This window comes from Terrapene carolina, unplaced genomic scaffold (genome assembly GCF_002925995.2).
Source record: "Terrapene carolina triunguis isolate 2854851 unplaced genomic scaffold, T_m_triunguis-2.0 Scaffold69, whole genome shotgun sequence".
Lineage (NCBI taxonomy): Eukaryota > Metazoa > Chordata > Testudines > Emydidae > Terrapene > Terrapene triunguis.
The window spans coordinates 60857335-60883968 of NW_020664420.1; the positions used below are offsets into that span (position 1 = coordinate 60857335).

Below are 26634 nucleotides of genomic sequence, written 5' to 3' on the forward strand. Positions count from 1 at the left end.
AGGTCTTTTATTGTAAGTAGTTTAGTATAGTTGTCGTTTAGATAGTGGTACTTGTTTTTGGCTCAGTTCCCAGGCATGTCCAAGTCCCCAAGATTTAGGTACTGTTCTGGCTATAACAAATTTAGGCCAGTCAGTGATCCTCACTCCCACTGATAGAAGTATTTGGGAGAAGGCCACATCAGGTATAACTGCTCTATTTGTAAGGTATTTAAAACGAGGAGTAGGAAGTTGAGGGAAGTTCAACTTCAAGACATCTTGGTCGAAGCAGCTTTTGTGATCTCATTCAGAGCCCAGATGCTCAATATGCAGGGATTTGGACTTAACTCCATCTCCGAGTGCTCCACCAGACTTGGAAGAGAGTTGAAGAGAGAAGACACCACTCTCCATCTCTGGTGCCATGCAGGCAGCAGAAGTCCAGCCCTTTGACCTCTTCGGGCCAGAAGAAGCCCTCTTCTTCTTTGAGGGCTAAGTCCTCAAAACACTCAATAAAATGACCAGTACCGAAGTTAGTTATAGTTAAGATAACTCCTGCAAGGTGCTCCCTAGTGCCGCATTCTAGAAATGTAGAGTTATAGACTTTGGCACCTTAAGTTGTACTGCCCACCCACTTTTTAACATGGCGTAGTTTGGGGGTGCGGAGTGGCGACAGCAGCACCTGTGCTTTGTGGCAGGGGAGCTGATAAGAGGATCAGCTCCCCCACCATGAAGTGCAGCCCCTGCCGGCAGCGCCAGCCTCTTTCCAGTGCGGGGACTAAAGGGGACCTTAATCTCCTTGCCTTGAAGCCTGGATCCTCTCTGTGGCCTACCCCTCCTCTCTTCCCCTCCAAGACCCTGCCCCGTGGCGAGGCCAGAAGTCAGAGCTGGGCTGTAATAAGAGCCTCCCAGGGATCCAGGACCGCTGTGGGGAGCCCTGGACCCTCTACCTGCCCTGGGCAGTGCACCGTGGTGCGTGGGAACACGGGTCCCACAGCAGCCTGGGCTCCTTGGGTGGCTCTTAGCATGGCCCGGCTCCAAGTTCTGGGCTGGCCTCGGGGTGGAGCCTCGGGTCGGGGGGAAGATAAGGAGCAGGGACATGGCTATGGGGAAAGAGGAAGAGCAGAGGCGGGGCCACGGTTCCGGCAGTGTTGCCTATGACTGTTAGGTTCTTGAAAGGTTTGGACAGACCTTGCCTCCTATTAGCGTTCCCACACCATCCTGCGATCTGAGTTTGGTTCTTTCCGTTTTAATAGGGCCGCCATTCGAACCTATAGCTACGCCCCCTTTCTCATCTCTCAATGAAGTTAGCATTCCTGGTGGCCATTATTTTAGCCAGGAGGTAGCAGAACTTTAGGCCTTGGTAGCTGACCCTCCTTAGATATTGTTTTATAAAGGTAAAGTTAGTTGGCATCCACACCTCAAATTTCTTACTAAAGTGGTGTCAGATTTTCATCTAAATAATTCTGCATACTTACTACCTTTTTTTCAAAACCTCACACCCACAGAGATAGGGAAAACCTTCATACTTTGGGCATTTATAAGATGTGGCCTTTTATCTGAACAGAATTAAAGAGTTTATGGCATCTCCACCCTAAACTCTTGTTCATCTCCGCTGACAGGATGAAAGGGCATCCTGTCTCTTGTCAGATGATTTCTTCCTGGATCTCCTCTTGTATTTATCTGTGCTATGAAAATGCTCCATGACCTCAAAGAGTTTTAGCATACTATGAGAGCATAAGCAGTGTCAGCTGCTTTCCTAGGTCACGTTCCCGTCAGTGATATTTGCAGGGCTGTGACTTGGTCCTCTCTTCATATATTCACTGCTCTTTATGCTCTCTCCTATGCCCTAAGAGACAATATGTTTGGGAGAGTAGTGTTGCATCCTTGTTTAGGTAGACACCAATTTCCTCCTCCATTTGAAATTGTTAGACACCTAAAGTGGAATGGACATGTGCAAGCACTTAAAGAAATGTTAGTTACCTGTTCAGAAACTACTGTTCTTTAAGATGTGTGCACATGTCCATTCCATGACCCATCCTCCTTGCTCTCTACATTGGAGCCACAGCAAACTCTGGCTCCCTGGGCGAAGGAACTGAGTGGGGTCAGGGAGGCTCCGCCCCTTCATAACTTCAGCTAGTTGAACAAACGTGCAGAAGGCACATGCTCCACACGAACGGGTACCACTATCGGAAAAAGTTCTCTGGCTTCGGTGCATGAGCACATCTAAAATGGAAAGGACATGTGCAGCGCATCTTGAACAGTTACCGAGCCAGTACGTAACCTTTTTTTATTATTAGAGAAGCAGGTGAGTAGCTGATTGAGAAGTTTTGTCTTTGTTTGTAAAAAAATAATTAATATGTCTTAATTTACAGACTTGCATTTAATTAAGACAGCCATATGTAAACTTACTGCAAAGTGGTTTTATCTGTTTTTTTTATAGAAAGAAGAAAAGTCATCAGTCAGTTTCCCCTCTCTTCTGAGCCATATAACTTCTTCTTTCATAAATCATCCTGTAATTCCAATGACTACATATGCAGAATCTGGTGTCCCACAGATTTTGAATGCCTTTTCTCCACTCACTTCATCCATGCCTTGTGACATGCATGTGGTCAATCTAAGGACAATACAATCAAAGGTATGTTCAAAATATTAATGTTATGAACAAATGTATGATATAACTAGTGATGTAGTCTGGAAAATATTTCATTCTATAAAAGTAAATTATGAATCCACCAGGTCTTTTTCTTCTGCAACAGCTGAAGGATTTCCATCTTCTCACCAGTCACTAATTTTGAAACATCATACAAACATAGGATTTGACTTTCCACATCACATATATGTGTATTAAGTCCATCCTGCCTCCAGCAGTAGTCAGAGAATTCAAAAGATGGAGAAAAGCAATCTCTTCCCCCCCCACCCTTGTGAATCAAATCAATTGGGCAATGTTGTACATGGAGTAGAGAAATTTCTTCCTGACTTCTCCAGGCAATCAGCTTATTCCCTGCTGGATGAGATTTGGTTTCTCTTGTTATCTTGCATTAATACAACTGCTACTACTGATGATTAATAAATTTAATTTGGGGCATGTTGTGATAGCTACTATGAAGTCAATATATCTGTGAATGTGAGGTTATTCACTGTTCTTCCACTTAATATGATTGCTAGTGTTTCATCTCTCAGTGCTACAGCCATTACTGCTTTCATTACCAAGTTGAGCAAATCTGGGGTGTGACACGTCATACCTTGGGGGAGCGCCCCGTAACCTCCATATTCATCATTTGTATATAATTGTGATATTTCATGTAAAGCATGCCATGTAAGGTATCATGGGAGAGGTTACGATATGCTGAAAGCCATTGTTCTATCTAAATATGTAAATCATTAGTGCATAGGAAGTTATGAGATTGTGTTGTACGGTTGTCACTAAAATATGCTGTGAGTTGGGGAATTGCCCAGAGATTAGATCCGCTACGACAATGCCAAGGGAGGTAATCAAAGCCTGGGCGAGTGTCGAACAACCATCAACAGCTATTGTTCAGCAAGGGAGTTGCAATTCAACGATTCACATGCACAAGGCCACACCAGATGAATTGCTCACCCTTGCCTGGTGACTCTGCAATGCCCACCAGACATGCCTGGACTTGTGTTCTCCAAGCACATGGAATGAGGTTATAAAATAGAGGACAGAGGCCACATGCTTGGTCCTGTCTCTACCCCCGCCTACGCTAAAGGCAACAAGAATGCTGGAGCTGAGGAGACTGGTCCCCAGGTTAACAGGGAAAGCCTGAGTATGAAAGACTGCAACCAATCTGCAGTATCCAGTGGGATGAGAAAAACTGCTTAGTCTAGATATTGCCTAGTCTATTAAGGTTATACGGAGTGGTAACAGCACCTGAAGTGGTTTGCTGCTTGTCATCAGTAAGGCATTGTGAGAGACAACCCAGGTTAGTGAGTTAGGGGGGCACAGCGGTTGCACCCCGGGGATCTATGGTTATCCTGAACTGTTCTGTCAGCTTCTTGTCTACTCTCACTGCACTCATTGACTTGCTGTACATGTTTTCTTTCAGCTTGCTCAATTATTTGGGGACATTGTACATTCTCAAAATTTGCCATAACCCTTTCTGCCAAATGCTATCAAAGGCCTCTTTGAAGTCTATAAAGTTATTGAAGCAGGTTTGGTTGTGTTCTGTATTCTTCAATATCTGTCTTATCACAAATAGCTGATCTGTTGCATTTCATCTGATCTAAATCCAGCATACTCCTCTGCAAGCACCACTTCCACGTACGTCTTTGTTCTCCTCTACAGCATCTTGGTGAATGCTTTACCTAGCACCCTTCATAACCATAGGAAACTTCATGCACTTAGAGGGACAGATGTGCCTTCCTTGGATCTTAAGTTATTCACTTGATTATATTGTCCTCATAGACTTGGAGGATTTACAGAGAATAACTGCCAAGGGAGACAGGGAAGCAGAAGATTCAGACTGAAGGTTGGCACAGAGAAGACAAGAATTACTTCAATTGCAAGACAAGAGGAAGAAATAAAGATAAAAGTTGGAGACAAAGAACCAGGACAAGGAGAAAAAATTGTGTTCCTTGGAGGACTAGTATTGAAGAATGGGAACTGTGAAGATGACATCAAAAGAAGAATCGGAGTAGCCGCTACTGCACTTATAATACTCTGCAAGTACTGGAAAGCTAAAGACATTTTGATAAAAATGAAAATCAGTGTATATGAAACAACTGCTGTGCCAATGCTGCTGTACCAGGTTGGAATGCTGGAGTATGAAGAAAGCTGACGAACTAAAGATATCAACCTCAGAAATGAATTGGCTGAGGAGACTATTGAGAGTTTTTCAAGACTGCCGGAAAAAATGAAGTGAAAAGAAAACAGGTAGGGCAAGAAATAATTCTATGACAGAAGACTAAAAAATGATGACTGTGGTGGTTTGGACACGTGTCAAGAATGAACTCAGAATGTACACCATACATGGTGATACGCACAAGAGTGCAAGGAACTAGAAATAGAGGAAGACCGAGCATGCATTAGATAGACACAGTGAAAAATGGCATAGAACAAAAATTTTTAATGATGAGTGAAGCCATGAAGCTGGTACAAGACAGAAAGTGGCAAAAAGGCTTCATTTGGCCTCCTCATTACTGTTGTGTTGATGGATGGGAATGAAAGAAGATGTGATAAAAGGTTATCTGCCTTAAAAATGTTAATTTTTTACTAGAACTCTTGTTTTACTATCACAAGAGTTAATTTATGGTTCATGGGTATGTATAATGAGCTTTTGCTCTGCATATAATGTAGCAACCACGCTCTACAGGTCCATTCTAATACTTATAAAGCATATAAAGAGAACAAAGAAAACAGACGTTAAAATACTTGACTTTAAAAGTCGAATAGCTGTTAATTCTGGAAATGTTTTAATTTGTGTTTAGCAAAGTCCTTCAGAATGAAAAATGTCTCTTAAAAATCTTGCTGATACTAAGTTTTTCTTGGGGCAAAGAAAGAGTCCATTCTCTCTTAAATAAATAGTTATTGTTAAAATTATTCCTGCTCCGTAAACAAGCATGACAAACACACAAGAGGGAATGAGAGAATAGAAAAGACAATAACTTCTGTCTCACTGATATTTGCTTTATTCACATGCTGGAGACAGAATATGTTACACGTACAGGTCTGTGCCCTTCACCCTCTGAAACTTCAAGCCACTGGTAGGTCTTGATAATTGAACAAGGTTATTTATGCTGCTTTAACCTGTAATGCTAGATATGATGGTATCATGGATTTCAGCTGATACAAAACCAGTCAAGCTTGATCTTGATTACACAGAAGCCAAAAAGGGGGATAGGAAAGAGAGAGTAGAATAAAGGTGAAATAACATTTAAGAGAAAGTATGGCTTGAAACTATTATCATCCATTCCAGTCAATCCAGTGGTGATGGCCTGACATCCTCACTAATCTTTGTGACTTGGTTGTGTCTGAGGGCTTCTCCAGAGTCCTTACGCAGAAGTATTGTCCCTTGAGTGAGATTAGGATGTTCAGGATTTTAAGGTCCCGAAGATGCCTTTGTGCAGCGCTCTCAAATTTTCAGAAGGGACATGGTCAGTCATGTGTCTCATCACTTTAACCAAATAAAAATAATTTCAATGCCCCAAACATAGCTGTGTTTTTTCCATTTCAAAGAATTTCTTATACATCATTATGCCAACTTGTGGTAGAGGCCCTTGGAAGTCATTTCACCAATCATATTTTGGCAAAAACAAACTACATTTATATAAGTTTTTTTAACTCCAATTTGTGCTTATTTCTATCAGCTATTTTCTAACATGTCATTTTTTAATCACTGGAGTTCAGGAAAAAGTTTGGACTATTTCTTCTGTCAATCTGTTTTAAGAATACTTTTGTTTTCAACATCATAAAAATATAGTGCAGGAGTGTCCAACTCATTCTGTATTGAGGGCAAAATTATTCTTTATTAGTATGTGGGCTGGAAGTAAAAATTTTATGGGCAAGAGGTAAATGTTGCTGTCTTGGCCAACTGCATAATGATCCTCTTTAGTCAGTGAAGTTAAATGATGCATGTAAAGAAAATAATTTGTTAAAGTACATTATATGCAACCTCCTTTTCTTTGTCCAATAGATGAACTGTCCATGTATTTCCACTATAAACAGCTCTCCCTCTGTCTCCCCTCTTGTCAATTTTCCCTCTCTCAATCCCCCCGTTGGACAGTTGGCCCCTCCTCCCTCTTTTAATTCACCACAAGCTCTGGGAGCTGGTGCCGCAGGCTCAGCAGTGGTCATTGAGGGTTGGGAGTTGAATAGACGACTGTTCCCTGAGGCTGGGTTTGTTGGACCAACATGAAATTGAGGGGTGGAGAGAAGAAGCCACTCTCCTCATTCTGTTTCTGGAGTGCTCAGTAGCCACAGCACCAACAGGGAGGTGGGGGGAAAGTCTGGGAAAGAGCTGCTCTTGAAAGCTGGCCAGGAAAGGCAACAGATAGGGATGAAGGAGCTCAGTTGCTCTTGACCAGTCTAGCATGAGCTCCTACTTCTTCTTTGAGTAGTGTCCCTATGGGTGCTCCACTGTAGATGTATCTGCGCCCCTGCACCTCTAATCAGAGATTTTAGGTAACCGTATCCATTCAGCCCATACATGGATTCTCCCTCTCTTGTGGTCTGCCTCAGGGCTATCTAACTGAAGGGGGTTCGCCTGCATGGCACTAGATAGCCACGAGGGAGGGAGAGCGCATGTAACGGTTGAATGCACATTGCTACCTAAAATCTCCAATTAGAGGTGCAGGGGCACAGATATACCTACAGTGGAGCACCCATGGGGGACACATCTCAAAGAACCATCATTACTGCACAAGATGAGTGACTTCCTGTTCAGTCCTGCCAATCTATGTCTCTGGACCTTTTGAGTTGCAGTGGCTGTGGTCCAAATGCCTTTGGAGAGTGAAGAGAGAGCTTCAGCCCGAAGTAAATGGTTCAATGGGATGTGTAGGTTTGACACACATAATTGTGGAGATTAATGGAAGAAGGAGGCATACATCAGGACCCTAGGGGGGCTTTGGGTGATTGCTACTTCCCACCACCCAACACAGATGTAATGAGGTTGAGTAGTGTCCGCAAAAGAGAAACTAAGCAGCTAATTATTTCTTAAGAAAGGTTTTTAACGACTTACAATCATAAAGGCAACACAGACAGAATGTGCCTAGTGACTTTACATGTATTGTAACCATTTCCAACCAACTCAAATTTTATATGCAATACTGATACATTAATTAACTATAGTTTACTAATTTTAACCTTTTTATTAACTTATTTAACAACTTATAAACTTTTACTGGCTTTTTTATGATAAACTGAATGACAACTTATACTGAAGACAGCCACAGCGACATGCAAAGCTATTATTGTTTACAAACTACTAACTTTACCAGTGCTGTACCTGTTTTCAGCAAGGCACAAAAACATATACAGTTTCTATATATTGATTAACTGTTGACTACTACTATCTTTAAACAACTTGAACAATTTACTAATATAATTAAACTATAGTATTAATACAGACTTAAGATTAACTAGCTCGAGCACAACCAGACCTTTTTAGTCCAAAATTTTACCCTGCATTTTTCCAAAGATAAGTTGCCTTTAGTTGACCGTTTTTTTTATTGGCCAAGTACAGATGGTCGGTGAAGCGCAAGTCCCTTTGGTTCAGGGGGTGCAGCCTGACAGAGAGTGATCTCCTTTAGGTCAACACACACACACTTGCGTCTTTGCACCTTTTTTATATGGTATTTGCTGGCCGTGTTTTAAAACAGGTTAACCAATCAAGGTGGCCAAATGTTTTAGTGTGGTATTTGCGGTTATCTTGATCTTATGAACTGTGCACCTGTGCTCAGCTTATCTCTTCATTATGCGGCTAATTGTGGTCAATTTGCTAGACTCAAAAATGCTTGAGTTAGCTTAAAGAGGTATTTGGTTGCAGAGCATAGTAACCACAAGTTTGTATCTATCTTTACAAAGTTTTCTTTTTAGTCTATGAAGCTTCCTAGATAGATTATGCTTATGCTTGCAGGATTTAACTGTACCCACTTTTTACAACTTCTGGAAGTTTTAGGCCTAACACTGCTTAGCCTGACACTACTTGACAAGGCTTGTGCACATTAATCACAATAATGTAGTGGAGTAAATCTTTCTATTTACCTCAGAAGAGTGTCCCAAGAGGTTAGGTTATGTGGGTCAAAGTTATAATTTTCTAATACTCTCCATACCACTAATTATCATCATTGATGACCAGATCAGTTTTTACTTTATGATTTAGCTATTCATTGGGAGCTGCCACAAGATAAATACAATGGCTGTTAAGTTCGGGACCTCCAGCCTGTCCCTCAAATCCAAATTTTTAAATTGTCTTTTGAAGGTTCAGGCCTATTTAGCAAGAAGATGATGAAACTCTTAAAACTTAAGGGAGCAAGTTAGCAACTAAATCTTTGGTCTACCTGAGCCTTTCTTCAAGAAGAAAATACTTGATATTGCAGAGTAAACTTAATATCAGAGGGCTTAATTAAGTCTTTCCATGAAATCTCAGGAGAGAAAGTGTTAAAGTAGCCTCCAGCAGGTAGGGAAGCCACCCTCCTTGATTCCTGTAGTGACCTGTAGGGTCAAGAATGAAGAAGAGCCCAGATGTGGTGGACTATGATATGTGCTACATCAATGGACTAGATGTCATGGGATTTTAAGGACTAATGCACGGTGGGTGAAAGATGGACTGTTTGGGGACTTTGTTATAGATTATTTACACTATATTGTTCTAATAAATCTGTCCCAAGGAGGGGTGGTATTGAGGCAGGAGAGCCTATTGTGGAGTCCTTTGGAACTTGAGAAGGGAAAGGGTATGGCAACTCCAGTGTTAAGGTGCCCAACTACAAGGAGGCATTTGGGATCAGGGAGAATCGTTCAGAGACAACTTGAGAGGTAGACATCCGAATAAATAGTCCCTTAAAATACATAAGTGGTCAAAAGAATCTTCAGAAAATGGGGACAACCCTAATTAGAACTTTTTTACTCCTTGCAAAGCCAAATACCTTCTTTATTGTCAAGAGCAGGCAGGTACTCTGACCATGCATTTCTCCTCCATCAGATTCATGCAGCCTGTATACATTCCCACCTGTCTTTCCTTCCTCAGATCATATATTCACAGAGATTCAGGCCAGAAGAAAGATCATTATGGTCATCTGCATAAAACAAGCCAAAGAACCTCCCCCAATAATGTGTACATCAATCCCATCATTTATGTTTCAGGTATAGCATATACAAAAGATATCCAAGCTTGATTTAAAGTCCTCATTTGATGCAGAATGCTCCACATCCCTATGCTAAATTCTTCTGATGGTTAATTAGCCTCACTGTTAAAAATTTGTGCCTCATTTCTAGTCTGAATTAGTTGCCTTCATCTTGACAACCATCCAGTCCAGTGCTGGATCTCATTATGACTTTTTCTGATTGATTAAAGAGAAGTCTACTATTAGAAGTCACTTCCCCATTTTGATGCTTATGAAACTGTGATCAAGTCATCTCTTGACTTTCTTTTGGATAAACTAAGTATATTGAGTTTCTTTAGTTTCTAACTATAGGACACATTTCTTTTTGAGAACCTCTATATGTTCCCACTTGTGGGATATGGTATTGAGCTGCAGAGCTCAGAATTGAAAATCACAACCTGCACCTGCATTGGCATTTCTTCTCCTCAAGAAGAATTGTCAGTACCTGATGAGTGGGATGAGACCCCCTTCTGAAGGAGTTGACAAGTCACCCGTCAAAGAGGATCAGACGGGCTTCTTCCTGGATGAACAAAGGCAATTCCATGAACTTTTGGAGCTAATGGTTAGCACTCTTCAATTTGAACCAGGTGTTTTGGCAACAGAATTGATCCTCTTTTTGATATTTTGCAGCTGCATATTGAAGATAAATTGACTATTCCTATTAATCCAGGCCATCTTAATTCATCCAAGGACATTTGGCTTTCGTGTTTTCCTCACCACCAGTATCAGAGAGCTGGCAGAATGTACCCAGTACCTACTGAGGGTCATCAATTTTCACTATAACATTCTTAAGCAACACTCCATGGTGTTATCTACCGCACAGGAACTTGCCAATGGTAACAAGACATCTCACTCTTTTCCCTCTGACAGGAAAGGATACAAACTGAGCACTTTTGGCAGAAAGACCTGCTTGCTCCACTCCCTGGGTTTTCATGTAGCCAATTATCAGGCCATGACATCTTGATATAACTACACACTATGGGACACCAGGAGTCCCATTTTGGACTCTTTACCAGAGAAGTAAAAAGAGGCTAAGAAGCCTTTGATTACCAAAGTTGAATGCTAGAGAAAACTCAGTGAGAGGAGCCTGTAATGCCTCAGATACTAATGTGAGAGCTATAACCAAAGGTATATGTGACTCAGGGACCACAAAGAGTCACAGTGTATATAGCCTTAGGGAAGGTACTTCTGGTTAAGGTCCTCTGAGTCACAAAAGAACATCAAAGACCATCCTTTGAAGGCCGAGGCCTTTGGAAAAGATCAGAACAACACAGGTTGGTGCCCGATCCTTAGAGCTTACTAAGTCTGTCCGCTATAAGAAGGAAACATTTGAATCCAACATTCGGCTTCCAAAAGTCTCCCTTTCTGCAGGAACAAGGGGATGCAGCCTCCGAGATGGTGGCCAGTCTGCTTCCTTGACTAAGCCTGCTTCTAATAAAAGATGTCCATATAGAAGGAGGATTCCTCACTGCTCATCAGCTGAACTTTGGCTTCCAATCAACAGCTTTTTGGTGGGATGGTTGAAAACTACACACCTTTGCCTCCATCCTTCGGACCTTATGTCTTCTCCTTTATCAGTACCTGGTGCAGGATTACTTCCAACTGTTGAGTACTAAACATACCTGCAAAGGTTGTTCCATACAGTTCTGCACCAGGCCACTTCACTTTCTTCTCCTTTCTTCCTTCCTCTTTGGGGACCCATCTCATGAGAGAGGCCTATTGGAGGAAGATTTCCTCCATCTATAGGGGGCCATAGAAGAGGTGCCACAAGCACACTGAAGAAAGAGTTTCTGACCCCACTATTTCCTAATGCCCAAGAACTCTTTAGCCCTTTTTCACAGTAACTGCTTTCCAGTATACAATCACACACTCCCTCTTAGTTTCCTTCATTCTTTATTGCTAGATGCATGATCTTGCATTTGGCTGTGTTAAAACACATGGTATTTAAATTATACGACCATACCAAGAGATCTAGGGTGGTCTATATAACTGGCCACCTGATCCTGTCGTTATTTGCCACTCCACCAAATTTTTTGTCATCTGAAGATTTTTGAAGAATGTTGAGCTAACAGCAGATTCCTGCAGGATCCCACTAGACTATTGGACAACAATTCTGCATTTACAATTACTTCTTGAGATCTATCAGCTAGCCAGTTTTTAATTAATTTAAAATGGCCGCATTGACTTTTTATAACGCAATTTTTTTATTAGAACGTCACGCAGGATTAAGTCCTGCTTTGAGTAGGGGGTTGGACTAGATGACCTCCTGAGGTCTCTTCCAACCCTAATCTTCTATTATTCTAAATCAGATGCTTTACAGAAATATGTATATTATGCCAATACAGTTATCTTTATCAACCAAACTTGTGATTTAAATAAAAAGAAACAGTGTTGTTGTTTACCTATTTCCCATTAAAAACAAATTGGTTGGCATTAATTATGTTTCAAGCTTTAAATTTTTACTGATTGCATCCTATATCAGCTTTTCCATGATATAGTTGGAATTGACTATAGCTATAGCTAATCAGCCAATAGTTTCCTGTGTCATCCTGTTTTTCCATGTGTTTAAATACTGGCAAAATATTGGCTTTTTCTCTAGTCCTCTAAAACTTTAACCGTGTTCCAAGTTTTGTTAAAAGTCAATATTAATGGTTCAGATAGCTCCTCAGCCAATTATTTTAATACTTTTCTATGCAAGTTATCTGGTCCCACTAATTTTTTATAGTTGCTGTTTAACAGCCTCCCTAGTTACTGATGGGGGGAAAAAGTATTTTCTTACTCCTGTAAGATATGGATACAGCCATTTCGCTTCTTTCTGAATACAGAACAGAAATATTCTTGTATGTCTCCTGTTTCTGCATCATGATTGATAATTTTACTGTCATTGTCTAGTGTCAGATCTGTACTATTGTAAGAATTTAATTTGTTCCTGATATATTTTTAAAAATATAATTGTTTTTCACCCTACTTGCCATAGATTTTTCACTGATACTTTTAGCTTTGTTTATGATGGTCTGTAATTCCTAACTGCTGATGTGTACTATTTACTATCGGCTTGCTTCTTTTTCCATTAGGTACATATTGGGTTTTTGTTGTTTTTGTTTTTGTATTGCTGCTTTCACCTACCCTCTAACCATGATTATTTTTAACCGAAGAAGACCTCTTTCCTGACTGCGGAATGGGTGGGTGGAGATTGGCATCTAATAAAGCCTTTGTAAACAATTCCCAATTATCCTTCATATTTTATGCTTTAATATTTCCTCCAACTCAGTTTTGTTCATAATGGTTTTTAGCTTTGGGAAATTTTCCCTTTTTTAAAGCAACAAGTGTATATATTACTGGTCAGGACTATATTGTGTTTGCACATAGCAAATGAAATTAGATCATGATCACTTAAATCTAGGCAGCCATCAGTTTTAATTCAATGATCTTACATCTTTATCCAGCAGAATGAAATCTAATATAGAATTACCCGGAGTGGTTGCAGTGTTTTTTAAGTTACGTTATCTATACTTTTTAGAAATTCCTAGGATGTTTTACACCAGCATGAGACCTCCAGCATGTGTCCCTGATTGAAATCTCCCATAATTTTTTCTACACATTCTAGATAGATGTTGAATGTGCAGCTCGTCCTGTTTCCTCATCTGATTTGCACAGCAAACCGCACCTGTGCCCCTGTTTGTGATGTATCAGACAGTACATTGATACATAAGCATTATAGGTCCTGTCTTTCTGAACTATCAATAACTCTAGAACAGGTAATACTATCTTTAATGCGGGGGGCCCATGTCTTCCCCTTCTGCCCACATCCTTTCCTACATAGGGTTATTCAGTGATTTTAATATTAACGAGCTACCATGATGTTCAACAGGATATGTGGCATCAATAGCAACCCGTTATCTTCTAGTTCAAAGACTTTGTTCCCCTCACATGAGCCTCAAGGACTTAGGATGTGGGGGTAAGTGTTCACCAGAATGTGAGGCGGATACACGAGCCCAGTCCACATCAGTCCTTTGCAGGACCCACCACCTTCTTTGGAGGTAAATTTATAACTGACAACTCCAGGATCTACTCTTTCAAGCCACTGTTCCCTCAGATTTATTTTTACAATGTCATTTACAACAGCTCAATTCATGAATTTACTTACCATTAATTTTGTGATTCTGGGACTTGTGACTGGCCTGTGCCAGCTGACTTTGGCTCTCGGTGCTTAGGCTGAGGGGCTGTTTAATTGTGGTGTAGATGTTGGGGCTCAGGCTGCAACCTGAGCTCTGGGACCCTCACATCTCGCAGGATCCTAAAGCCCGGGATCCAGCCAAGGCTGAATGTCTACACTACAATTAAACAGCTCCATAGCCCGAGCCAGCTGGCACAGGCCTGCCACCACAGGTTTTTAATTGCAGTGTAGACATACCCTTAGAGGCCAAAGCAGATGCTTCTTTCAGGAGAGCAAATTGCTAGCCTCATTTGTGAGCTACAGCCCTCCTTCAAGAGGTTTTTACTCCCATCTGTGAACATCTGCAGAAGGAATTCTCTATTTTCCTATCTGTAACTGGTCTCCAAGTGCCACTGCTGATCCAGAGCTTGGATGGGTTGGTTGGGGTTGTGATCTTTTATGTAACCACAAAGGTGCATGTGTTCAGTCAGTGCTTTATAGTACTGATATGTGCACTTGCAAAGTGTAAATCTGCAGAGGCAGTATGCAAAGTGAATAACAGTTGTAGGTATGAAACCTTTCTTTTCCACAGCAAAAACTGCATTACCCAGTGAAATGAATTTCTTGTACAAAGAAACAACCTTTCATTTTTGTCAGAAAATTCAAAGTGAAAATGATAAATGTCATGACTTATTTGCTAACCTACAAAACATATTTCTTACCTGCAATTATAAATTCTTTGCACCACTCTAGCTGTTGATGCATATTTTAGAGACGTTAGTGTGTTACCTTTTTACATATTAAAAAGAACCTTCAATTACAAAATTACAAGGAAAGCATTATTTAGATTTAAGACAGCAGAAATCAAAATGAGTCCATGAAAGAGCAAATGAGAGAAATCCTATGATAAAATGTTGTTTCAATTTTAAATTTTGTTCCTCTAAGGAAAAAATGGTAATTCCTAATATTGTAAAACATCAACCTTCCTGTCGTAGTGCTTCAGGGATATGGAAAATTTCTTTTAAAAAAAGTGGATTGATGTAAAATGATATACTATAAATAAATTAGTTTTTGACATTAAAAACTGTTTTTTAAATATTCTTTTATAGCAAATGTGTATCTTTATAGTGTTGCTTAAACTTCCCAATAAATGACTATAAGTCTTACGGTAATCACTTAAAAATTGTTTAAATGGCCCTTCTCCCTCACTCAGATCAAAATCTTAGCAGTGTTGCCCTGGGATACTGCTTATGAGAATTCATGGCACGGGGCTTTTTTGTTTTTGTTTTTATCAGCCAAGAACCTGACAGTGTTAAACTGTCGAGGGTTCAAAATTAAATCAGTGTTGAAGGGGTTGACAGCTGTACAGAAAAGTTGGGAGATTTGATAGTGCAGTAGCTTAGCAATTTTTGTCCCATAGTAATGTGTAAAATTTTACAGGACTGAGAATATATAATTTTTATTGACGGCTGAGAAGAGTAAAGTAGATTTTCATACATTAATCATAGCAAGCCAAATTCATAAGTGAGGTATGAGATGTTGTAAGTTTGATTCCCTTACACTCAGTCACTCCCCTAGACCTAATTACGCTCAGTCTAATTTACATGCTGAGGTGGTGTAAGGAGGTATAGATTAAAGTAGAGGGAAGGCCACTTTTACACCACCACATTGTATAAATTAGACCTACTTACACTCCTTTACACATTGGTTGGATGGATATATACAAATAGTTCTAGGCAAGGGTATGTCTACATTGCACAGTCCTTGCAGCAGCATGTAGAGTTCATACACTGCACACCCCCTAATCCCCCAGCACAGGTATAAATAGTCATGTAGATGGTGAAGCACTGCTTAAGCGAGGAAAGACACGTATCACAGCTCTCTATATGCCCAAGCGATGCCTGTCCCTGTCTCCCACTGCAGTGCAGGACTCTGTTAGGATGGAGGCTTTAGGGAAAGGCTCTGGCAGCTACCTGTTGCCAGAACCTTTTCCTGCTGCGTCCCTCCTGTGAGAGACTTTCATTGCATTATGTAGCTATACACTGCAGTGTGGATGTAGCTTGCATTTCGCTGTGGTGTCTTAGCTACATGTTCCCTACATGCTGAAGCAAGTGTTCTGCAGCGTAGGCATAGCTTATATGATTACTAAATCATAGACATGCCTATACTTTACTTGAAGTCCATTCATTAACATGTAATTGTTTTTATTAATACATTTATATTTTAATAGATTCAAATTCTTAATTAGAATAATTTTTAATTTAAAACTGAGTTGAAATATTCATACCATCATTTGTTATGCAGATGACTACAAGATAAGTCCACTGGATGACTGGCTTGTCATTTCTAGCATCACTTCACCCCTATAGGAAGTCAGGCTTCTGCACTATGAATTTTCAATGATGTTTCTCTAACCTGCTCTTTACACAGACATTGTTATTTTGTGTGCAAAACAAAAATGTTTTATCTAGTTTTCTGAGTGTAACTTAATTAACTTTGAAATTATGTTTTGAACTAATACTAAGTGTGGTATTTCATAGTTAGAAACTCAATATTGATTAATTTATTTTTATCCCATTCTTATTATTTTGGTCAATAATATATTAATGAGTTATTATTCTAATAAACAGTATAGAGAAAAATTCTTGACTCACAAATGTACTAAACACAGTATACCTGTTTAATACTATTCTCCAATGTACACACAATTCAGTAATTAAGAATCTTATTTTCAATGAGGAACTTTCAAGTAAAGCTCAAGTTTTACTTAGTGGTATCAGTTACACTATTTTTTCTATCTTTTCAGTCAGTAATGAATGCTTGGGATTTTATTCTACTATCAGACACTGTGCTATGGGAGGTGATGTTTTACCAATAAGGTGATCCAGAATGCCATAGTTGTTTTCTTGTAGTACTTGGTTTAGTGCTCTCCATCCTCAAGATCTTGATAACAGGAGTCTCATAGAAAATGCATTTAGTCTTAACTGAGCAAGGAAGCCAGTTGGGACATGGTATTGTCTTTCCACCCAGCAAAGGGTATTTGCATCAAGGATATTGACTGAATCTCTGGCTGTAGTGGCAACTTCTCTTCAATAACTGAATCTTCAGGTGTACCCAAAACATGACAATGAGTTGATTTAGGCTCAACCTCATCTTCATTATTCCAGGTGATCCACATTCACAGTGGGTTTTGTCAGTACAGTGATGGTTGAATTTGAAAGTGTCTTGGATCAGTCGTTTCCAATCTTCTTTTGTTGGAGTTTCCTTTTGATGGATAAATGTCATTTACTACGTTTCCCCACCCCCTTCCGCACACTCATGGTACCCCTTACATCTAGCACTGTTGCTGTATGACTGCTTTTTCTTATTTGCTCTCCTTGTCTTATATATTGTTCTGTTTTTCATTTTCTGTTTTTATTTGTGTTGTCAAATTCTTTGTGCCTTGCCATTGGCTGCTCCTCAGCCAGAAATCTTACTTGCCAGAAGGCTTTAAGTTGCTCAAAGTGGGGGGGAATCATTGTATAGCTCCCGGAACCTGTAATCTGACTGCTGAACTCTGTTGTGAAAACAGAGACGCAGAGTTTGGGCTGTTGAACAGCTTTCTGAGCCTGTAGCCCTTCTGTGTGTGAGCTGTTTCTGTGGCCAGCTGTCTAAGGGATTGCTCCAGGAGCACAGGAATCATAGAATTATAGAAGTGTAGAACTGGAAGGGACCTCAATAGGTCATCTAGTCCAGTCCCCTGCACTCAGGGCAGGACTAAGACCAGGTCTACACTAACCCCCTAATTCGAACTAAGGTACGCAACTTCAGCTACGTGAATAACGTAGCTGAAGTTCGAAGTACCTTAGTTCGAACTTACCTCGGTCCACACGCGGCAGGCAGGCTCCCCCGTCGACTCCGCGTTACTCCTCTCGTCTAGCTGGAGTACCGCAGTCGACGGCGAGCACTTCCTGGTTCGACTTATCGCGTCCAGACAAGACGCGATAAGTCGAACCCAGAAGTTCGATCGCTCGCCGCCGAACTACCAGGTAAGTGTAGACATACCCTAAGTAATAACTAGACCATTCCTGACAGGTGTTTGTCTAACCTGTTCTTAAAAACTCTAGTGACAGTGATTCCACAACCTCCCTGGGCAATTTGGTCCAGTGCTTAACTACTCTGACAGGAATTTTTCTTATTGTCCAACCTAAACCTCCCTTGCTACAATTTAAGCCCCTTGCTTTTTGTCCTATCCTCGGAGGTTACGGAGAACAATTTTTCACCCTCCTCCTTGTAACAATGTTTTATGTACTTGAAAACTGTTACCTTGTCCCCCCTCTCCCCAGTCTTCTGTTCTCCAGACTAAACAAACCCAATTTTTTCAGTCTTTCCTCATAGGTCATGCTTTCTACGTCTTTAATAATTTTTGTTGCTCTCCTCAGAACTTTCTCCAGTTTATCCACATCTTTGCTGAAATGTGGTGCCCAGAACTGGATACAATACTCCAGTTGAGGCCTTGTCAGCATGGAGTAGAATGGAAGAATTACTTCTTGTCTTGCTTACAACACTACGACTGATACATCCCAGAATGCTGTTAGCTTTTTTTGCAACAGACTCATATTTAGCTTGTGATCCATATAACCCCCAGATCCCTTTCCACATTCTTCTTCCAAGGCAGTCATTTCCCATTTTGTATGTGTGCAATTGATTGTTCCTTCCTAAGTGGAGTGCTTTGTATTTATCTTTATTGAATTTCATTCTATGTACTTCGGACCATTTCTCCAGTTTGTCCAGATCATTTTGAATTTTAATCCTGTCCTCTAAAGCACTTCCAACCCCTACCATAATGTTATAATCCTCAAACATTATACGTTTTTTCTCTCTGCCATTATCTATATCATTGATGAAGATATTGAATGGAATCAGAACCAGGACCCGTCCTTGCAGGACCACACTAGGTATGCTCTTCCAGTTTGACTTTGAACTACTGATAACTACTCTCTGGGAATGGTTTTTCAACTAATTATCTAGCTACCTTATAGCAGCTCCATCTTGGCTATATTTCTACCATTTGTTTATGAGGAGATCATGTGGGACAGTATCAAAAGCCATACTAAAGTCAAGGAAAAAAGCTAGATATGAAGCAGAAGCTACCCTCTGCTGTAGTCACAGTAATTCATGTGCATTGAGCGGTTGGACTGGATCTGGAGTTATTTTTCCACAGATCACCCAAACTCCTCTTTTTTCTGTTCCACAGCCCCTAGTAGACCAGTCTAGCACCCGACAATGTGAAAAATTTTGATAGGAAGGTAGTGAAGGTAGTTTCCACTTTCTTTGCTTCTCTGGACTTCGGCTCAGAGGTCTCTCCTGCAGCTAATCCATAGCTTTGCCTATTTGGTGAGGCCCTGTGTATATTCTGTAATAATAGTTTCTTAGTATTCTGGACTTGATGTACCCACCATAATGAAAAAGCTTCAAACCTATGCTGAGAAGCCCATCTGTGGGTCTTACAGCCCCAGGCTGAGCTCATCAAGGAAGTCAGCATAGAAGCAAACTTGTTAGAACTCTTGGCTCCTATTACGAGCAGCCTTCTTCTCAGTTATCAGAGGCAGGAAGTATTTGTGCCACCTAGCAATTTGGCAATCAGTTGCAGACCAACTGCTCAGTAACTGTTGCAGTCCAGATATTAATCTCATACTCGAAGGCCAAATGCTACCACATTTTGTGTTCAAATGGCAAGAAATGGAAGGGGCTTATCAGATACCCTTCTGCTCAGTTGAAGGACAAGTTATCTTTATGCATTCCTTCCCTTTCCTTTTATACCTCCACTCCTTTGTAAAGTGGGTGAAAGTGTACTGACATTCCTGCTAAAATATATGGTACATGTTCATTGATGGATCTTAAGACTGGATAGAATGCATGGACTTAATTATTGAATAGCAGGATGGTTGTAGGATGGTTACTCTAAAAATGACTGTACTTTCATATTTTACTGTTTGATAAACACACTAAATGTAAATCTCGTGTTTTGCAGCATTTATTGACTTACAATCTGTTTTTGATTACATTAATAGAAATACTTAATGGGGAAGAACTAAATGAAAGAAAGAATGAATTGACTCTGATTTTGTGAAATTAGTAGAAGTATTTTGTTTAGAGCTAGCTGGAAAACAGTCTTTCCCACCCATGACCAATGTTCAATTTTTGAAAAAATCTTTTACCCCTAAAGGGCAGAGCCAGGAAACCTGGGCACCATGAATCTGTGGCAACTCATTTGGTGGGCTGTGTGGAGGTGACAGGAAGGTGGTTGAGCTGGCAGGAAACTAGGCGAGTTTCCATTGCCTGCCTGATTTCCATTGAAAGTTTCACCAAAATCTACACATTTCCACAAAAAAGTTAATTGTCAACAAATCTGCATCTTCCAATGGAAAAGTGTTTTGTCAGAAAATTTCTGATCAGCTCTAAAATTGTGCCAATACTCGATAGTACCAAATGCTTAGGCTCAGTGGCCACAAAAAAGTATATTTGTACATAAAAACTACATGTTTTGGTGTTTTCCTGTCTATTGCCCTTTCCTGCATGATTTGTCATCTGAGTTTATAAGCTCTTTAAAGCCGGTACACTCTGCTAAAGCTGGTCAGGAATTTTCCAATGCAAAGTTTTTCCCTTCAGTAAACACAAATTCATTGAAATCAAAATGTTCTGTGGAAATGTGTTGATTTCTATGAAACTTTTGATGAAAACCAGGCAGGTGTCCTTCAGTTTCCAGCCGTGTATCCTGCCAGCTTGGTCGTCTGGCTCCTCTGCAGACAGCCAGGCTCCTTGGGAGCACTGGGAGCATGTTTCATTTCTGAAACAAAATATTGCAGAAGTTCACTTCCATGAAAAAATATGGAGTTTTGGCTTTTCATTCCAATTTGGGAATTTTTCATGGAAGTGAAATTATTTCCCAGACAGCTGTATTGTCTTTCTTTGTTTTTGTAGAGTCCCTAGCAAGACAGGTTCTGATTGAGGCTTTTTTATGCTACTGTAATATAAGCAATTAGTAATAATAATTGTGGTGATTATTACTTGAAGAGACTTTACATATTAGATCAAACACAACTGAGTTTCAATGAGTACCTGAACTCTCGCATATTCCCTTTTGTGGGTTCTGGGCCCATGTACCAACCTGCACAGTTAATCTCATAGTTTACATTATTGGTCATAGTCTCTAGTAAATTTTGTAACTGATTAGTAGCTAGGTTTCTAAGCCTAAAGTATTAAAGCTTGGCAGGGACCAAAGTCATGGTCAGTAATTAAACCTGGAGGTGTGCTTGCATAATTATGAAGCCTTTACTTCCTTGCTTATTCTGAGAAGCCTGTTAATACAACTATTACCAGTGCATTTAAATTTAGGATCAGGTTTTTAAGATACTTTAAAAATAAAGAAAATTCTTGCACATTCAGTCCTTTTACAACTGTTACATGAAATGTGTTCTGTCGGCTTAGGGAAAATGGTATTCATAACATAAGTGGCGCAGAGGTCAAATGCTAATGATTAGTCTGAGGTTCTAAAAGTCTCCTGTTTGTAGCATTTAGTTTCCAAGGTACACTTACATTTTGTGTGTTTGCAGGCAGATTCTGGGCCATCTGATGAAGCAGCCTTGATCCTTCACAGAAAAGGATTTGACTGTAAATTTTCAAACAAAGACACAGGGCTATTATGCTCTACTACTCAGGGAAAGGTATGTTGAAATATTAGAGGATTTTTAGCTTATAAGGTAATTTTTGCATACATGCTTAATCTAAAATGCTTTAAAATAGTTATGGTATGAATTCTGGTTGAACAATTATTTATTTCATTTTTTAAAATGCCGTATTTTCAGGATGCTTGTGATTTAATGTTTTTGAAAGCCAAGTAACATGGTCTATATTTGACAACTATATGAAGATTCTGATGTGTGTAGATTAATTTGGTATTGGCAAGTAAAAATACCCTAGTAAAACATTGCCATAAACTTCCGGGTTGGAGTTCAGTCTTATTAACTTTCTGTAAATATGATTTCAAATAGTAGCTTTTTGTTTAAAATGATTTTACTACGGAAATACTTATATTATGCAGTTTTAAATGTATTTGTCTTCTGCACATATGATTAGTTAACATAAATATGAATTCTTTCATGTGAATGCTGCCTTGAAGGTTGCAGCAAACAGCATAGCAACCCAAGCATTTCTATCAACTTCTCTGTGTATCTGGGTACTTGTATGACCCACATCTCTGTGGTATCTGAACACTTCACAAACATTAATGAATTTACCATCTCTGATTCTTTGATTATGTAATCAGATTTGGGGTGGGGGTGGTCATAGAATTTTGTCTGGTGGTAATGAATCCATAACATTCACAGAGTAGGTTTAATCCAACCTGGAAGTAGTTTACTGCAGGGTTGTCTGGCAGGTTAGTAGGGCAAGATGAAATGTTTTCTTGGTTAAAATTTTCATTATAATATTGCCAAACATAATGCCTATAATAAAACCTCCTATTTATTGATACATTTTAATTAGTTGCTTTCAAATGTGACACAAAGTGACTAGTGTCTAATGGGTTCTTTCTAGCATAACTTATAACATTTTAAATATGGTCAGTTAGGAATTTTCAATGACTTTGATGTTATGATTCTCTGTCACGCATGCTGTTACCTGTAATGAGATGTGACATAACTTAATTTTAAACCTTTATAATGATCATTAATTTAGGGCTTGTCTACACGGTTCTGCAGTGTGCAGTAATTGCAATTGCAATACAAGTTTGAAAGCCAATTTTACAGTAACTAAGGGCTTATCTACATGATGCAGCAATGAACACTATGTGTCACACACTAACTGGCCTCTGTTGACCTTGCTGGTGCATACTAAAAGTTCCTTAGTGCACATTCATGTAGTACTGTTTCAAACATCACTACATTAATGCATAGTGGGGAACTTGTAATGCACACCAGCAGGGTCAACACGGGCCAGTTAGTGTGCAATACTCTAATGTGCATTAGAATTTATACAGCCATAGTGCGCATTGCTATATCATGTAGACAAGCCCTTAGTTACTTTAAAATTGGCTTTCAAACTTGTATTAAATTTTCTAAATATCATTGACTTTTATTTAATTTTGTATTTTTCAGATAAAGGTGCACAAACTCTTTAATAAGCTAATCGTTGAAAGTCTTATACCTACATCTTTATCTTTGATGCATTCGCCTCCAGATGCCAGAAATATTAGTGAGATCAATATGAGTTCTATGGAGATAAATACGTTCCGGATTCGACTGAGATGAAACCTGGCTTTAATATTCATATAGTGAAGAGGAATCTGCAGTTATATTTCCTCTAAGTTTGACGTGCAATAAAGAAGCACATTGTTATTCCAGCTTCTGGATACTGTGAGAAAACATGCATTCTATAATTATTTTTTTGACCAACACAGTGAATAGCCATGTTGCAAACAACTTTTTTGTTTTTACATAAAATACCAACATCAGTATAAGTTAACGCAACACATGAAGAAATTTCTAAGGATGTTAACCTCTCGACAATAAATTGAATCTCAGGTTAAATGATAATTAATGGTTTCTGGGGTTTTTTGTTTTTGAAGGGAGAGGGAGTGGGATTAAATGACTTGTTTTGCTGAGCCTTGATTAATTTATATACAAATAATTGCAATGTTGAAATCCCTAATAAAGCTTGGAACTTAAATGGAATAAAAAGCTCTTGTGTAATAGCTAATGTCCAAATATTTGAAATCATTTATATAAGTGACAGTAATCTCAGTTTATTCCATACTGAATTTCAATTTATTCTATGGGATGGAGATTTGAATTCTTTGGTAAAGTGAAAGACCGGAGACTTTGTCTTGTAAGTGATGGTAGTTTTTAACTTTTTTTTGCCCTACCATCACTTTGTGAATTTCATAGCTTAAGAAAAGAGAGATTTTTCAAATTAATCCTGCAATGGAAAATTATAGAAATATTTAATAAAAGTCCCATTTCGTTACTTGACACATTGGGATATGTGCAATTATTCCATTATCATATACAATAAAAAAGTAAATCTGTAATAATCATGAATACAAGATTTTTTACAAAACTCATTTGGATACTGATGTTCTCTGAAATGGGTTTTCTATATCAAGATTACCATATCAAGATAAATGTGCCTTATTTTTTAATGTGTCCCGTTACTATTTTACTGTCCACATCACTGTTTTGGGGGAAAGGGTAGTTTATATAATACTTAAACTGTGTCTCTTCTATTTGACCATGCTGGCCACACTCTGATCTATGTCCTCAGGCACCAAATTTGTGCTGTGTTGTTCTGAACATTTTGACTATTTGAATGTACTGAAACAATGTCATAAAACAAAATATTGGAAGAATAAGGAATATTGTAATATTCAAATTCAGCCACTGTCAAGGAAACTGCAACTTGATGCAGAGAATTGATAGTATATAAGACATAGTTTGCAAAACCCATCATACAATGTATTTGCATTTCACAGATTGTAGTAAACTGTACATTAAGAATCACGTGCCTATATTTTAAAAATGCCACTCTTCAAACCTAATAATCATGCTTACATATGTTGTCAATGTTTACCTTATTGAGGAATAGCATCTTACTCCTCTCACTTCATTTTCACCATATCAAGTATTTTGCATTGAGTGCTGAAGCCATGTGAGTATGAAAATTCTATTTCCCTGAATACAGCTACTGTTTACAATTAAAATATACTAATTTGTGTCTGAGTATTATTCCCTTTACTGATCTTCCTTAATCTTTGTACTTCTGACTTCATTTTGCTTAGGCTTTATTTATGCATTCATCAGTGATTTTCTTTAATATTAACAGATGATAAATCCTCTTAACTGAAAAAGACGTACTGTCTGCTAACTCTAAAATTGACTGCTGTACTATTTTAATTAGGTAATTTTGGTGCTGTGGTATATCAATTTCTATCTTGTAGCCATACATCCAAGTTCAAACATAAAATTAAATTACCTACCTTTTTTTTTTTTTTTTGTATGTACTGTCATGGTTTGGATCTCTCTTTATCATGATTGCATAATTCATAATTTAGTTCAATCTGCTAAATATTTTGTACTTAAGAGTAGAATATTTAGCAGAATCTGGTGTGAATTATGTCAAGGATATATTGACCACTAACCATTTATGAAAAGTGAGAATTATATTTGAGAGTATGTAGAACAGTACATTGATGTTTTCATGCAATAAACATGTACTGTAAGTTTTCTTCGTTACAGTATTTTAATTTTTCTCCCTTTTTAGTTGAAATTTACAGTCTTTAGGCTTACCAGCGGAAAATTGTGGTAACATTTTCTATTTTTGTTGAATATGTAGATGAGAAATCTTCAGAGCACTCTGTGCATTCTGTGCAAAGAGGATATTCAAAATAATATCTTAAATTCTGTTAAGCAGAAAATTTAAAATTTTGATGCAATAAATTTTAAAGTATTCTTGCCTGTTGGACTTGTTTCCAAAGGATCTGTTTCAATATAATTAAACAATGTATTGTATCAGTTTTTCATTTGTTACCAGCTGTACAATTATAATGCCTGAATACTCCTTAACCAGCAGACTTCTGCTTTGTTCTAGTAATTTAAATTTTTTTATCAGAGGGAAAAACTTAAATGCATTCTGTTTAAGTTATAAGTTATGGTAAATTATGACTTTGAGTCAATTTGGGGCCCAATGTTGAACTCCTAATCTCAGTCAAAACTTCCACCAAAGTCAGCAAACAGAGATTTTGCCTGGGTGATCAATTCAAGATTGGGCTCTTGCTCTTTTTCCATGCCTCCTGTGAATGGTTACCCAATACTTTAATTGTATTATTGCAGTTTTGGTGACATTTTTGGTTTTCTGTGCATTCACTATATATACACCAATTAATCATGTTCTTTTACATTTTTTCTAATTTTCATAGCTGCACTGGTGGTTAAGAGATCCAAGCATCCTTATTTTCCACAAATATGGATTTAAAGAAAATGCTGTTCAAGATATGGTTTCAAACATTGTACTTATTTTCCAGACCAGAGTTGTACCTGTATTGAGATTTTTTAACATTCCCTTATCTTAAATGTCTTTGATTTTTCTTGTTCATTGTGTCTCTGAAACAAACTGATTTAAATGGAAGGTTTTTAATATTTTCTCTTGGAAGGTTTTATATCTTTTTGGGGAAATGGAATATAAGATCTCTAATAAAAGATAACCTTATGGTGATATGCTGTCTGTGTCATCAATGCCTTGACCACAATTGATTAAAAACAGAAAATATAAGTGCTTCAAAAAGGTTGAAGCTCCAGTAACATTTGATGGGTATAAGGATTTTCTGTTGTGAAATGCACTGCTAGTGAAGGACACCTGGGGCCTTTCATTTTCGGTTTTTATTTTGTTTAAAATTTCCCAGGAATATATCAGTGTTTGTTACAAACATTAAACATGTGAAAATCAGTGCGAAAACTAACTTTACAGTTTTCTGGGTAAATATCACTCTCTTCTGATTTTTTTTTTTAAACTTTTGAAAAAATCCTTTTGTTGTAAAACATCAGATGATTTTTTGTGTTTGACCCATTTTGACATGAAAAGTAATTCACTAACTTAGATTCGCTTTGCATGCTGATAACTGTCCTTGC

The 26634-nt window shown here is 38.7% G+C and overlaps 1 protein-coding gene across 1 annotated transcript in view; it reads left to right on the plus strand.

Annotated features, from left to right (window-relative positions):
• The window catches only part of MAN2A1 (mannosidase alpha class 2A member 1), a 209564-nt gene extending 183343 nt beyond the window's left edge, over window positions 1–26221 (plus strand). The window contains exons 20-22 of the mRNA XM_024196940.3: window positions 2417–2611; window positions 21568–21678; window positions 23110–26221. Coding sequence (XP_024052708.1) covers window positions 2417–2611; window positions 21568–21678; window positions 23110–23262 — 459 coding nt within the window. The 3' untranslated portion in view covers window positions 23263–26221. The remainder of the gene's footprint in view (window positions 1–2416; window positions 2612–21567; window positions 21679–23109) is intronic.
• Window positions 26222–26634: the final 413 nt, after the last annotated feature.